The sequence below is a fragment of the Lineus longissimus genome, chromosome 11, assembly GCF_910592395.1.
Source record: "Lineus longissimus chromosome 11, tnLinLong1.2, whole genome shotgun sequence".
In the NCBI taxonomy this organism is placed as follows: Eukaryota; Metazoa; Nemertea; class Pilidiophora; order Heteronemertea; family Lineidae; genus Lineus; species Lineus longissimus.
The window spans coordinates 3,558,641-3,572,137 of NC_088318.1; the positions used below are offsets into that span (position 1 = coordinate 3,558,641).

The 13,497-nt window shown below is 43.6% G+C and overlaps 2 protein-coding genes across 2 annotated transcripts; both read left to right on the forward strand.

The window, feature by feature from the left end:
* The first annotated feature begins 752 nt into the window (after positions 1 to 752).
* LOC135496347 (meprin A subunit beta-like) lies at positions 753 to 4,637 on the forward strand. Its single transcript, XM_064785631.1, has 9 exons — positions 753 to 911; positions 1,230 to 1,276; positions 1,551 to 1,635; positions 1,971 to 2,103; positions 2,539 to 2,717; positions 2,965 to 3,174; positions 3,379 to 3,426; positions 3,918 to 4,028; positions 4,254 to 4,637. Exons 1-9 carry the CDS (start codon positions 767 to 769, stop codon positions 4,580 to 4,582), a joined length of 1,287 nt encoding a protein of 428 aa, XP_064641701.1. The 5' UTR covers positions 753 to 766; the 3' UTR covers positions 4,583 to 4,637.
* Positions 4,638 to 6,766: 2,129 nt separating this feature from the next.
* On the forward strand, positions 6,767 to 12,005 carry LOC135495963 (astacin-like). The gene is made up of 10 exons (XM_064785015.1): positions 6,767 to 6,894; positions 7,242 to 7,346; positions 7,919 to 8,000; positions 8,251 to 8,368; positions 8,804 to 8,982; positions 9,569 to 9,784; positions 10,265 to 10,333; positions 10,624 to 10,722; positions 11,010 to 11,251; positions 11,835 to 12,005. Exons 1-10 carry the CDS (start codon positions 6,829 to 6,831, stop codon positions 11,916 to 11,918), a joined length of 1,260 nt encoding a protein of 419 aa, XP_064641085.1. The 5' UTR covers positions 6,767 to 6,828; the 3' UTR covers positions 11,919 to 12,005.
* The last annotated feature ends 1,492 nt before the right edge of the window (positions 12,006 to 13,497 follow it).

Here is a 13,497-nt window from a genome sequence, read left to right on the forward strand (position 1 = left end):
ATATCCATCCTTCACCGTCGATAAACTTCCCCCTAATCGGCCGTCTCCGGTTTTGTCTCCGTGCATTCCCTTCCTTTCCCACACGTCCATATCGCGACAGCACTAACATAACACTCGTGGGTGTCGCACGAGACACGCACTGAAAGCAGTCGTCGTTGGTGGAAGACCAGGTGTTCAATGAGTAATAACAATTATTGCTTCGGCGGTTCCAGGCATGCTGACCAGACACTAATGCACTGTGCGTGTTGTATAGAAGAAGGGTAACCTGATCCTAAAGCGAGGTTGGCAATATCAATTCAGGCCGTCATTCAATTGCTTTGTGTCGAGCAATTTCATTGGCCAGCCGTTTATGAGTGTGCGTTTGACGGATTTCCCGCCCTATTGGGTCGGCGGTGAAAGGAGGAGACTGAAGGATTGACATTCACTGAAAGTTCAGGGCAATGAACACTGACATATGGATGACCATGTATAAAATGTATCGATATTTAATGGTGTTGTAAACATAATATATAACGCTAATTATCTTGGAGTTTATTTAATTCAGTAGGTAGTGACTGAAGCTTAAAGTAATAATCCAGAGCAATTGATCATTTCTGCTGTGGTTCAATTCCTCCAACTCACCCAGTTTACTCAGGATTTGCAAAATCCTTTAACAACATCTCTGAGATTAACCCTAAATGACAGATGACCCAGAGAAGAATCACACTCTTTAAAAAGGACAGCGTTAGGAGATGTGAACTATTCCTAGAAAATCCCCCCCAGCAGCATGGAGTTCATGTTGGTTTCCTATCTCCTTTTGGGCGCAGCGTGCGGGTTCGTTGATAAGGAATTCGAAAAGAAATACCGCCGTGTCGACGCGACTACCTTCGTCAACCGTGAAACTGGGGAGGTATACGAACCGGAGAGTGCAGGTGGGTCATACTTCCGGTGCCAAACGGTTTTTGAGCCTCTCTAATACCTTTAGGGCGTTCTTCAACCAACACAATATCATCCCCTCCCCCAAGTTTTTTCAGGTACTGAGGAACCCCTTAATATTTTCAGAAGCTCAACCCCCTTTTTTTAAAAATTTTGTCGAAAAACCTCTTGGAGTGTAAATTTGTGTTGGCTGAACCCTCTAGAAGGTTTTTCAAATGCTAAAACCCAAACCCGTTATTTCTAAGAAAGTGTTGTTGAATCTTCTAGAAACTATGGTCATTTCACAAAGAATCGTTGCTTTTCGTTGTTTTCAGGATATTACCAAGGCGATATGCGATTCCCTGGTGAAGGCGATGACAGTGTAAGTATGAGATCTTCTAGAACACAGTAACATTCTCAGTTTTAATGAAGGACGGTCATAGGCACGTGAAGCCGCACGCAATGCAAAGAATTGACGAAGGCGAAAAAATGACTTTTTTTGTAACACGAACAGTTTCGGTTGCGCATGAATGCATGCCATACTATCAAGAAGGCTTGGCTTACGGCTGAGGCTGATTTCTCACACCCTGTTTATATTCCAGCTATTTATTTGACGCTTCTGACAACTGATTTACTTTGGAGTATCTTCGTTCCAGTCTATGAAGCGCAACGTGCCATTTGATTTGAAAATCTGGCCAGATGGCATAGTGCCGTATTCCTTCGATCCATCCTTGAAAGAAGGTAGGTAACATTGGGTACAGAAGAAGGTCGGTTGCATGTCTCACGCCATCCTCCAACAGCGAGCCTCTGGATCTCTCCTAAAATACGCTCAATCAAAGGCCTGCTGAAGTTGGCCTGACTTGGTAAGATAAACATTGATACGCATCACCCCATCGTCCAATGAGATAAACAACTCTGAATATGTAATTTGATGTTAGCAGGTTTTAATATGGCCTAAGATTTATCTGCATTCTGTACGATACGTGTAGGCAAAGGTGAATTCAAATGTGAAAATGTGGCGGTGTATATATCAAGGCTCGACAATAATATTGTATTTTGAGGTCTTTCCTTTTTAGAAAAATACTTAAACTTGGATTGGTACAAGAATAGTATACTCAAGGCAATATCTATCATTGAGACGAAAACCTGCATCAGATATGTTGAATGGACTGATCAGCCACATAGGATAAACTTTGTTAGGGAAAAAGGGTAAGCCCTTTCTCCATACACGTTTCCCTCTTTTTGCTCCATTAGCATATGTGCACTGACACTTTAGGGCGCGTCCATTTGAGATGAGCCACATAAACCACTGTGGTGTAAGCGGCACGGAGTCTCGGCTAGCAGTTAGTAGGTTCCGGGTTGGAACACTCATTGCCGACTACAGGCACTGGTCTCATGCCTAACTTATCTAACTCCCTCCGAGGTATATATATATAGGTCCCGGTCAGACTATACAAAGGTTATCATGCTCAGTTAACAGCTCATATGAGTTCTACTGAAGGCGTTAGGGTATAGACATGGGTTAAAGTGTGAGGTCGGAGGATAACCTCTGCCGTTATTGATCATGACATCAGGCTTTGACTTTACTTAACTTTAACTGATGCATTCACAGAGGTTTTGAACTATTTGCTTTGACCGATTCAGGTGCACCTCATTTGTTGGCCAACAAACCGCGCCTTCCCAGAATGTCGACATCGGGCCAGGCTGCGGTCGAATTGGCGTGGTCTTGCACGAACTTCTCCACGCCTTGGGCTTCAACCACGAGCACGAGAGGGCGGACAGGGAAGGAATTGTGGCGGTCAACATGAGCAATGTAGAAGATGGTAAGTGACTACATTGCCCCACACTGTTGATAGAGTCGAGCTTAAAATGTCCTAGGCGACCTCTATTCGTTTTGCAACGACTGCGAAGACATTTGTCGCAACCTTGGTTTCAATGTTTCATTTTTATAATGGATTATGCATTAGCCTAGTTTTGACCACAAAAGTTTTGGTTAGACAACCATAACCTGGTTGAAGTGAGATTGAAAAGACATTTTGACAACGAATCTCACCTTTTTGAATATTTTAGATAGAAAGATGTGGTTTACCATTCGCCCCATGAAGTTGATCGGAGAATACGATGTGGATTCAATCATGCACTACGGTTCATCGACTTTCAGCAAGGACTTTCGTTACAAGACCCTGATCCAGTTGAAGGATTTCGACAAGGGTTACATCGGTCAGAGAGATCATCTAAGCGTGACTGATATAAAGGAGATAAATGACTTGTACGACTGTGGTAAGCACGTTATCATCTGCCCTTGGCGGGTTAGGCATATTCCACCAACAGGAAAGCTGTTCCCTGGGGGTAGATGTTATCAAGATGTGCCATGATAACCCTTCGATAAGACAGTAAACAATGGAAATTAGGGCCCAGGTGCGAGCAGACTTTGACTTGTTTCCATATTCAGGAAATTTTGTATGACTCTCCTTATTTCTACAGGGGTTATCACGACCACTCCAACTACGACCACACCAGCACCGGTTGGAGGTAAGTATGCCTGTAGATTGATATAAAAAACAACACTACAAAGTTGTATGAAATAGACGACGTTTCGGATATTTTGATTCCTTTTTCAAAGTCTCCTGGTAAGTAAGTTTGCCTGTCCCATTGTTCGACATGATCAGGAGCAATGGGATAGGAATCGCTTTGGAGTTTCGCTTTTCGGCTTTTCCCCACAGTCAACAACATCCTCGACGAGCACCGTCTGGGCGGGCTCAAAATTCCGACAACCGGATCACGAATATGCCTTAATGTAGGAGCTCGAGGCTTGTCGAGAACCACTCTCCCGGTCTTCGGTCCTGTGTCGAATTTTATATAGGCCCGTTGAAATTCGCATAGTCCCCATTGTTGAAAGGCGCCTGAATTTCAGGTTGGAGAATTCCTTGTACAAACATTTTCGAGAAACACAAAGACCGTTACTAATGATCGCGTGAGAAAGAGTATAGTTTTCGGCGTCCATGAAATGATTTCTTTTCCAGTTGTTGCAAGCTGTGATTTCGACGACGGAAGTTTCTGTGACTTTAAAGGACTCGGCGGATCGGCCTCACGTTGGGGTGTTACCAAAGAGGGCGGAGATCACGCGGGTTCAGGTAAAAACAGATTCTACTAAATTTTATACCAGCCAAATTCTTCACATCATATTTCAAAATAATTTCAAGAAAACAGATCGACAATCAATGAATACACACATTTTGTGTTTTCAGTTTCGGCCCTCTAGTGGCCAAAGATGTAGTTAGGTCGCACCTAAATTCGTTGTCTCTAACTACATTGCATTTCAACTTGCTTTTGATTCTTCTGCGCGCCATTTTTTCCAGGCTCTTTCGCAACTTTCCAGGTTGCGAGTAATGAAGTGAAGAGTTTCGAACGCAACTCGGCGCTCTTTGTCGCCAAACTCGAATACGGCAAGACCTACTGTCTGACTTTTTGGTATCGGGTGAGAGGTTCTGGGAGCATCGATGTCAAAATCCGGAATGTCATGGTTGAGCGTATGAACGTCAAACTCGGTGAATGGACTCGGGGCCGACTGACCATTGCTCCACCTGAAAAGTACGACGACGAAGCCCGGATAATGGCGCGTGTTGATAAAAACCAACATGGCAACGTTGACCTTGATGACGTCGAGGTCATGCATGGATCTTGCTGATGTTATTTATCTTTCAGTATTGTTTATCTCCGAATAAAACACATGATGAGTACTACTAAAGTCTTTCTTCGTACGTAAGTTCAAGATCAAAAAGGAGAGCGTCAGCGCATGCATTCTGAGTTCAGGCCTTTTTTTACTCTACGTCATATCGAGAGACGGAGTATATTGAAAACCACTGGTGCCAGGATGACGTACATGTACATTAATCGCACTCGGCAGTGCTTTCTCATTTCATACGGCACTTACCATCAATCCACGACTTGAATTCTTGGACTCCTGTTTGGGTCAGAATATCGTTCAAAAAAACCAACTTAGACAGGCGATGATTGCATATAGTGTTTCTTCCAAGGTGAAAATACCAGCGACCCTTTTCTCGAAGCTTCACCCGTAAGGTATCTTTCGGTCAGTCGTCAAATTGGACGGCCGTAAAAGCCCCACGACCTGCTTTGTAGCTAAACACAAATCTAAACCACGTGTTTAATTCAAGGCTAAGCCTTAATGTTTTTTCCCGCCCGTCGTAAAGGTCGAGGGTTATGTTTCTGTAACTCCCTACACCCCACAAGGCTAACCCTAATATGAAAAGAAAACCGTCAGCTGAGCGGATTTGGATGGTGCAAGGATCACATGAACTAGCTGATGTTGTCAACCTGCTCACGAACACCCATAAAATTGCGGTAAATCGTCTTAAAGTAAGTTATCGATCTTATTGAATGGCCAGTAAATAACATCGTAAGCCATCTGATCAGACTCGGGAATCAGATTCATTGGTCTGCCTATCTGTATGGCCAATTAGTGACCATGGGGTCACAGTGTCGGCCATCTTGGATTCCCCATGATGCAATTCCCCTACAACTTCATCAATAGTCTGGTTGGTTCATTACAAAGGTGCACGTCGGGATGCAGATAAATCGTTGGAGACCCAGGCTCTCGATCAACCGGTGGCACGAAAGTAGTAGCGATACTCTCAACTCGTTGGACATGAGTATAGGCCCGGGCTAGATTGCCAATTACATTTAGCGAATTTTAGAAATAAAATGCAAGAGTTAATGCAGTAATGGAAGTCGTCTGGTTGGGTTAAAAGGGAACAGTAGGCAGTCAGAATAAGTTACACACGTTCGCCAATATGGGTCTTTCCTCTTTCACAGTACATCGGAACGATGCCCCTATAACTGTGCAAGGCAAGGTCACGAGAGACTACCAATATGACCCCTGGCCCATAGCCTCCTTTAAAGGGGAATGGCAAGGGGAGTATAGTTGGGTTCAAGGGGGGATATGATAGGCCGAGGCAAGAGATATTTTACTTCATTTAGCGAGTTTCAGTATACGTCTGGCAATATCAGGTTACGAAACAGCTGATGCATGCGTTTCTAATCTGCTGAAGCCTTAATTTGCAAAGATTCTGTCAAGTTTGGGATGGGTCTATGTGAACAGGCCAGCATTTCTTGATAAATGGTTTGATTACTTTCAACTTGACCAGCTTACCAGACAAATCTGTTAAGCCTTTTTCTGGTTTGATTACTTTCAACATGACCAGCTTACCAGACAAATCTGTTAAGCCTTTTTCTAGTTTGATTACTTTCAACTTGACAAGCTTACCAGACAAATCTGTTAAGCCTTTTTCTAGTCTGTTAATTGACGGAGCGTGAGATATGTTGGCTTTAATATGAAAGTGGCTTCCTGTAGGACGGTGACTTCCCCAAACAGAATAATTGAAAAAATCGTTTTGAAAGTACAATGAACTCTGCACTAAAAAGGGAATACACGCGCCGGCCTGTACCTGAAATTCGCCTTACGACACACAATTACGCGAATAACTTACCTCAGAATGGGCAATGTGTGATGTTGTCGTCGCCCGTGGTGGCTATCAGAGATATTGTCCTCCAAACGCCTTAATCCCACAACCGTCTTTTCCCTTCAAGTAAACATTTTCACCATTCTGTCAATGGAGCGAAGTCAGGTGATTGATTGATTGTGACTGTGTTTGTAAAAATTTTTATTTCAGGATATTAAAATGATGTGATTAAAGTTACTTCCAGCATCAACAGCTTACGAAACAGGTGCAGCAAACTACCTCTAATCCATTTTAACCCTAATGTGTATTTATCAGTTTAGAAAACGAATGCGTCCAGGTTCCTTTTATTGTTAAACAATCTGTTGATGACGTCTATTTAAGCCATTCGTTGCCGCAGATTATAACTTCTCTGAGCCAAGGAAGGACCCGTGAGATTCCTTTGTGAGCCGGCAAAATGAATGGAATAATCTTCCTCATGGGCGTGGCTCTTGTTGGAGCAGTGGACGACGAGACCCTTAGGGTGAGCGCTGATTTAGTTGAACGTTTCGCTTTTTCATTCAAATCACGTTTTTTTGCCCTATCATTACCTCGAGGATAAAAAGATTCAGATCAAGCCCAAGACACAATCATCAAACGAACCCCGCCCGCACCGAGGCACTAGTTCCCATTGCTCTGCTCTCTTATCAAAGGGTGATCAGAGCAAGGATCGACCCCCAAGAATCAGCTTTCCTCGGGGTAAAAGTGTAAATAAACGTGATGATAAAAAACGGAGTGTTTTCGCGAAATCCGACCAAAAATACAACACTCGCGAACATCTGGCGCTTAAACGCATTCATTCAAGGGCAACCTACTCTCTTCATTGTCCAGGGATATTTTCAACTCGATGACACGACATGGATCAATCCGAAGACTGATGAGATATATCAGCCCGAGACCGCAGGTGACATGCTGTTCGAAGACAACCAGGGAAATGTAAGTAGCGCATTAACCAAGACCGTTCGGTGATATCAAAAAACATGTAAAGGTAGGTTTACATTGAATGCGATAGAGAAAAAGCCTGTGATATATCGGACGTTGTTATTTCAAGTCGCGCTGCAACCAGAGGGTGCCAACATCTCGTGCGCGATGTCTCATGCGCTGTGTGAGTCAAGCAAAATCGCCTTAATGAAATCTACTTACCATCAGTGGGAAATCCAGCAATGTGATTTGGTCGGCGACAATGTTGCGAAAGGGCTTGGTCAGTCCTATGTCTGATCGCCACCAGCGGACGACGAGCTTATCACTTGCGCTTCCATTCCGAAATCATTAACTTCGGGAGGGGGAGGGGAGAGAAATTTCTGCTAACTGGTAACAAAATATTCATGTATCAGGTTAGATTACAGTTACTAGAGATATCAGTCGCAACTCTATCGCATCTTTAAACGCATTACATCGCATTCGCAAGCACAAATCGCCACGGTGGATTTCCTGATTTGCGAAGGACAGCCAGCCAAGTGACGTCACTTGCAAACAGGCTACTGCTGACAAGAAAAACTATTTTTCAGAGAAAAAGAAATACCCCGTTTTCCGTCCGAACCTGGACTGACGGTATCGTCCCGTACACATTTGATGAGAAATGGGCTAATGGTAAGTAAGAAGATTGGAGTTGTGATTGGCGGCAGCTGTGTCTGCTCATCGCGTACATGCAACGTAGTAAAGTTGGAATGAATGAATCACAAAGGGAGATTATTAGATACACTGGTGATTACGTTTAGAAAGAGTTGTCCCTTTAAAGGACGATATAAACACTTTTCAAAAGGAAAATTGGAACTTGACCTTCCTGTCATGCATGCGAAATATTCATCTAACGTTGTGCTCTTTTCCCCCATGTTCTCAGACGCATATTTCACACAAAGTGTGAGGAAAGGCATGGATGGTATCGAAGCTAAAAGCTGCATCAAGTTTGTCCCGTGGACGAACCAGCCCCATAGGATAAACATCGTCAGAATCAAAGGGTAAAGACATACACTTATACGAGACATATATTTAAACAAAAATCATGACATTAAGGCGTTGGATTCGTCCTTACAACACCTCGACTGATTTCATACCTCCCTGCTGGGGACAGGTCTCGTCCCCCCGCCCATATCTCCTTGCTGGAGGTTTGTTCCGACGACAACAACGATAGTTTCGTCATGCAGCCGGGGCATGCAGCAACGTCTATTGGCTGATCGTCCAGCTTGCACCGAATTCCCGCCAAATGAACCGTCTTCGGATAAGGTACCAACAGTTTGAAAGGCAGACGGCGGTGTCAAACCGATTCCAGTGAAATTTGGCGAGAGTTCCACTTTCAGTAGTGCCCGAGCTAAGAATATGAACTTCAAACCTGATGAAAATGAATAAATTCTTGATGATAAGTCACTGGCTTAATCTAACCGATGTGCTTACAGATGCAACTCCTATGTGGGCATGCTGAGTGGGGCCACGCAGGACATCAACCTGTCAGTTGGGTGTCTCAGTATCGGGAAAGTCATGCACGAGTTAATGCATGCCCTGGGCTTCAAACACGAACATGAAAGAGCCGATCGAGAAGGGTTCATCAGCGTCAACCTGGACAATGTTGAAGACGGTACGTATACGTATTAGCGAGTCATATTGCTTATTTTTGTCCAACCAGAAGTGTGAAATTATGTGTCGCCGCTGTTGCTATCAATTGAAATGAGGCAATCATAGACCAGCACTGGCCCGCAGTTATACTAAGTACAGCTCAGCGGATCGAAGCCTACTTTATTGGGCTAAGCCAATCACGGCGTTGTCTTCTTTTTGAAGATGGTCGGTTGATTTTGCTTTCGATGACGGTTAATGGGCTAAAACGAAACAACATCTTTTGATATTTGAGTTACTTTCAGAAAACCTTTCAAGGGGGATTGCAATTGATCCAACGTTTTTACATGGCCGGTATAATAAGCACAATTGGTGTCAATAATGTAGTAATATGTGGTGAGTTTCAATGGATTGTCCAATCAAAAGTGCCGAATTCTGCATCCTCGGCGTGCTCATTAGAAATGAGCCAATCAGAAGGCCCCGGTTGAATTGCTTTCGGAAATGGGTGAATTGCTGAAGTTGTTTACAGATTACTGTTAAGGAAGTTAAAAAAACATTTCATTCATCAATTTTGAACATTGAGTTTAATAATTCATGCTTTCTGTTTACAGCTAACAAACAATGGCTGACAGTCAACCACGGCATGACGCTCTCTGAATTCGGTTATGACGTGGACTCCGTCATGCATTACGGCGAATACGCCTTCGCAAAGAGTTACAACTATCCGGTCATCACTCAGCTGAAGGATTTCGACAAGGGAAAGATTGGGCAGAGGACGCATCTGAGCATTATAGACATCAAGGAATTAAACCAGCTTTACAACTGTGGTAGGTCACGGGGGAGAATTGGCCAATTTGTTTCATCAATCCAAGGCATATCTCTGTCTTTTTGACGCTGCATTTTGACCGAGAAAGAGAAACCAGTCAATTACCTTCCAGTGCCAGTTCGGGCTAGAGTGCATCCTTTATCGGTGTGGCGATTCGGACTGTCGAGTGCCTCAGAACAGGAATTATTCGCCGTTGAATCGGCCTGAGTTTTCAAATTTCTTGTTGTCGTCTGCTAGTGCTGTGATGGTGGACAGTGACTTGGTAACACTGTCCGAATCCCCCTCACTGTCTACGTTCGGTATTTTTATGATGGCAATTTTTTCGTATGATTTTTTTGTCTTTAAGTTCATGAAGTTGCTTTGCTTGGAGAATTATAAAGCTGATCTGATTTTTCTAATCAGATTTAGATGAAACACATTGTGTAGATCAAATTCACAGGCCGCCATGTTGGATCTGGCTCTGACGTCATCTTTTTTCCAGACACGAACAACATTCAACCAACCACGACCCCAACAACAACAACAACGAAAAGCACTTCGACAGGGAAAGGTAAGAATAGTGATCGCCTAAAGTGGTTTAGAACCACTTATGTGCACTTTGTAGAAACGCTTAAACCGAACGCTTAAACCGAATTGGAAACAAACAGATTTTTCAATCTATCGCAGCTTCAATCTTGATCTGACGTTATTTTCCAATGCACGTGTCTTTTAGTTCCACCAGTTCACATAAATTCGGAAAGTTATTCAGTCGGAGTCATTTTCTTATCATTCGACAACCATGTGGGCAAATTAAGGGCTGTTTCGCACGATACTTGACCATCTTGTTTCATTCTTATTCAGTCATAACGTCCTGCAACTTCGACACCAACTGGTGTGGAATTGCGGTGAGTGGTTCCACTCAACGATGGGGTCTCCGAAAGAATGTTGGCGGGAACGGAGGTAGGAATGTCCATCCATATATCGATTTTGTACATTGATTAGAACCTCATCTCCTTACTAGATGGCAGAAGGAAATGAGTTGAACCGTCATGCCCGCAATTTTGAATTTATCACTCGGACTTCTCTTGATCAATTAGCGTGATTCCTTTTCCTGAAATTCTGCTCGCGATTTCCGGTAGCGAAAACGATTCATCACTGACGTGAAGTACATGTGGTCATAATGTCATAAGCGTTAGCGTTACCGCACTTTATCAAAAACTCTCTCTATTCTTCTTCTTCCCGAGCAGGTTCATGCGCCGGTTGGCTAGTGTCCAGTAACGAGGTCCAATCATACCAACGTTCCACCAAGATGATAATCAGCAATATTCAACCGTATGTCGAGAACTGCCTCTCCTTCAGATACCTCATCCAGACATCAGGCGTCATCGACGTCAAACTTGGCGGTGTAGTCCTGCGAACTCTCAGTAACGCTGACGTGAGGTGGTTCACTGCCACGACCAATTTGGCATCGTCAAATAGTTATCGCGAGGTAGGAAAATTGCCTGCAGAGCCTGGCTAAGCAAAAGAACGTTTTAATTTTCCTTGCTTAGCGTTCCCTTTAACTTGGCGTTATCTCGTTCAGTAAACACATTAGATTCACGCCAAGTTAACGCCAAAATACTGTGACTAACTGCTTTTGAAGAACCGGGACTATTTAAACAACTGGACTTGACTATTGAAAAGAAATCACCAACCCACCAAACTCGCTTATTCCTTCTATACGATTTTTAAAAAAGTGAAAAAAATTAAAAAAACGAAAAGGAATTCAGTCGGCAACTCAACAAAAATGAGAGTAAAGTTGTCAACTTAACTGACTTATTATGACAGTAAAGTAGACTGGCCCTTCGTTTGATTGCAGTTATTCTAAGGAGGGATTTGTTGATGTCAAGGTCATCGTTCAACTTATTAACCAGTAGCTAGTTTCAGTGAGCTGGCTTTCGTCCATATTCCATAGCGTAGCACTGACATTTACTGGGGAGTCATTCCCGACAATTTCCCATGAAGGTCTGGCGTCGATATGAAAAGCCTGCGCACCAGCACCACCCTAACTCAAATCATTTGATTCATTTCAGTTGGAGCTTGGAATCGCCATCGGGGTCTATTCCTACGGTCAAATAAACATCGATGACGTCGTGCTGAGCACCGGCAGGTGCTAGGTGACAATCAGAACCTGGACTATTCCGATTTCTAACGAGAGAAAGTGATCACGAGTACCCCTGAAATAAACTTTAGCAACCAAAATACGCAAATTGATGTTGTGTTTCTTTCATTATTATTATAAAAATGCATGTACAGTCTAACCTCCCTCAGTGGACACCTCTCTTTCAAGGACCCTGCACTTGGTCCTAAATTGGTCATTTCGCTTGAAATTGACCTCAGTAATAAGGACGCCTCTCAATTAAGGACAGCATTTACCAGTCCCAGGGTGTCCTTGATAGACTCGACGTTCTACTGTGCATGTTACCGCACTCGTGTACGCCCGAATCTACCTGTTTCAGGCGTGTGTCACATCCTATCACGTCATCTCATGTTGACAGGGCTTGACTGGCGGCCATTTTGGTTGCCATCTTTGATTTCGGCCACATTTTCTCCCAGCTTGTACCGAATCCATGACATATTCTCTCGACGGATCATATACGTGACTGTGCAGTGTCAACACCGCCCCGGAGTGGTCATCCTGAGGAAATCAGGGGTAAATGTTCGCTTCTCCGGCCTTGCACACAAACCCCCGAGATATTCGCCCTTATTTGGTGAAGTACAGGCGTACATCACCTTCAAGTCAGCACCGAGATTAAACTATCAACCTCGGTTCTAGTACCTTACTTCTATGATTTGTATGAATGAAAACCGCACTCATATCTCTTAGAATCGAGGTTGCAGTGCGCACCTCGAAGGAGACACTGCCTCGCGTTGTCGGCATGATCAAATGCGAGTCATTCTCCAAAGCAGCGATAACAATCAAGCATCGTGTAGGACTACTATCACTACTATCCACTGCGCCGGAGAATGAATGCTAGTTTGGATATCGTTTTTGAAATTCCTAGACTCAAATATAAGCGACGTTCTGATTGGACGCACTTACTTCTGCGCTGGCCGAATACGTTTTCGTTAAAGTCGAACTTATCGAATGGCGAGTAGCCATCTGATCGGACTCGGGGAATCAGATTCTGCTTCTTCATCCAGAAACGCAAAGCAGAGGGTTGACAAATGTAACTAATTTGTCAACACGCTTTTCTTCTTTATAAGCCGGCCCACCCCCTATTTTAAGAGTGGGAAGGAACTACAGTAGAACCTTTCTAACAAGGACACCCACAACTAGTGTCCTTAATAGAGAGGGTGTCCTTAATGCTTTTCCCCGTTCTTACCAAGACTAATATTTATGGTACGACACCAACATTGTCAGCCTTGGTTTTTTGAACTGATAACTGAACTTGGTGCCAAAGAGGCGACCATCTAAGATTTCCAATGATACAATTCCCTTACAACCTCATAAATTGTTTTGAAGGACCTCTTCACCTTTGAAAACTATGGCTAGACATCGAAATTATCAGCCAATGTTTAATATGGACTGAGTTATGGCTAATAACTGGATTTTGGGTCACAGTGGCGGCCATATTGGATTTCCCATGATGCAATTCCTTCACAACTTCGTGAATATGGTCTTAAAGGATTCCTTCACCCCTCAAACCTATTAACACCAACATTGTCTGTCTATCTGTATGGCCAACAGCTGAT

What these genes read in the sequence shown, in the direction of transcription:
- LOC135496347 (XM_064785631.1), top strand. Translation starts at nt 767, where the DNA reads ATGGAGTTCATGTTGGTTTCCTATCTCCTTTTGGGCGCAGCGTGCGGG. An exon ending in CTGGTGAAGGCGATGACAGT is followed by an intron (nt 1,277 to 1,550) that starts GTAAGTATGAGA and finishes TCTTCGTTCCAG; the next exon opens with TCTATGAAGCGCAACGTGCC. An exon ending in CGGAGATCACGCGGGTTCAG is followed by an intron (nt 4,029 to 4,253) that starts GTAAAAACAGAT and finishes CATTTTTTCCAG; the next exon opens with GCTCTTTCGCAACTTTCCAG.
- LOC135495963 (XM_064785015.1), top strand. Translation starts at nt 6,829, where the DNA reads ATGAATGGAATAATCTTCCTCATGGGCGTGGCTCTTGTTGGAGCAGTG. An exon ending in TCGAAGACAACCAGGGAAAT is followed by an intron (nt 7,347 to 7,918) that starts GTAAGTAGCGCA and finishes ACTATTTTTCAG; the next exon opens with AGAAAAAGAAATACCCCGTT. An exon ending in AACATCGTCAGAATCAAAGG is followed by an intron (nt 8,369 to 8,803) that starts GTAAAGACATAC and finishes ATGTGCTTACAG; the next exon opens with ATGCAACTCCTATGTGGGCA.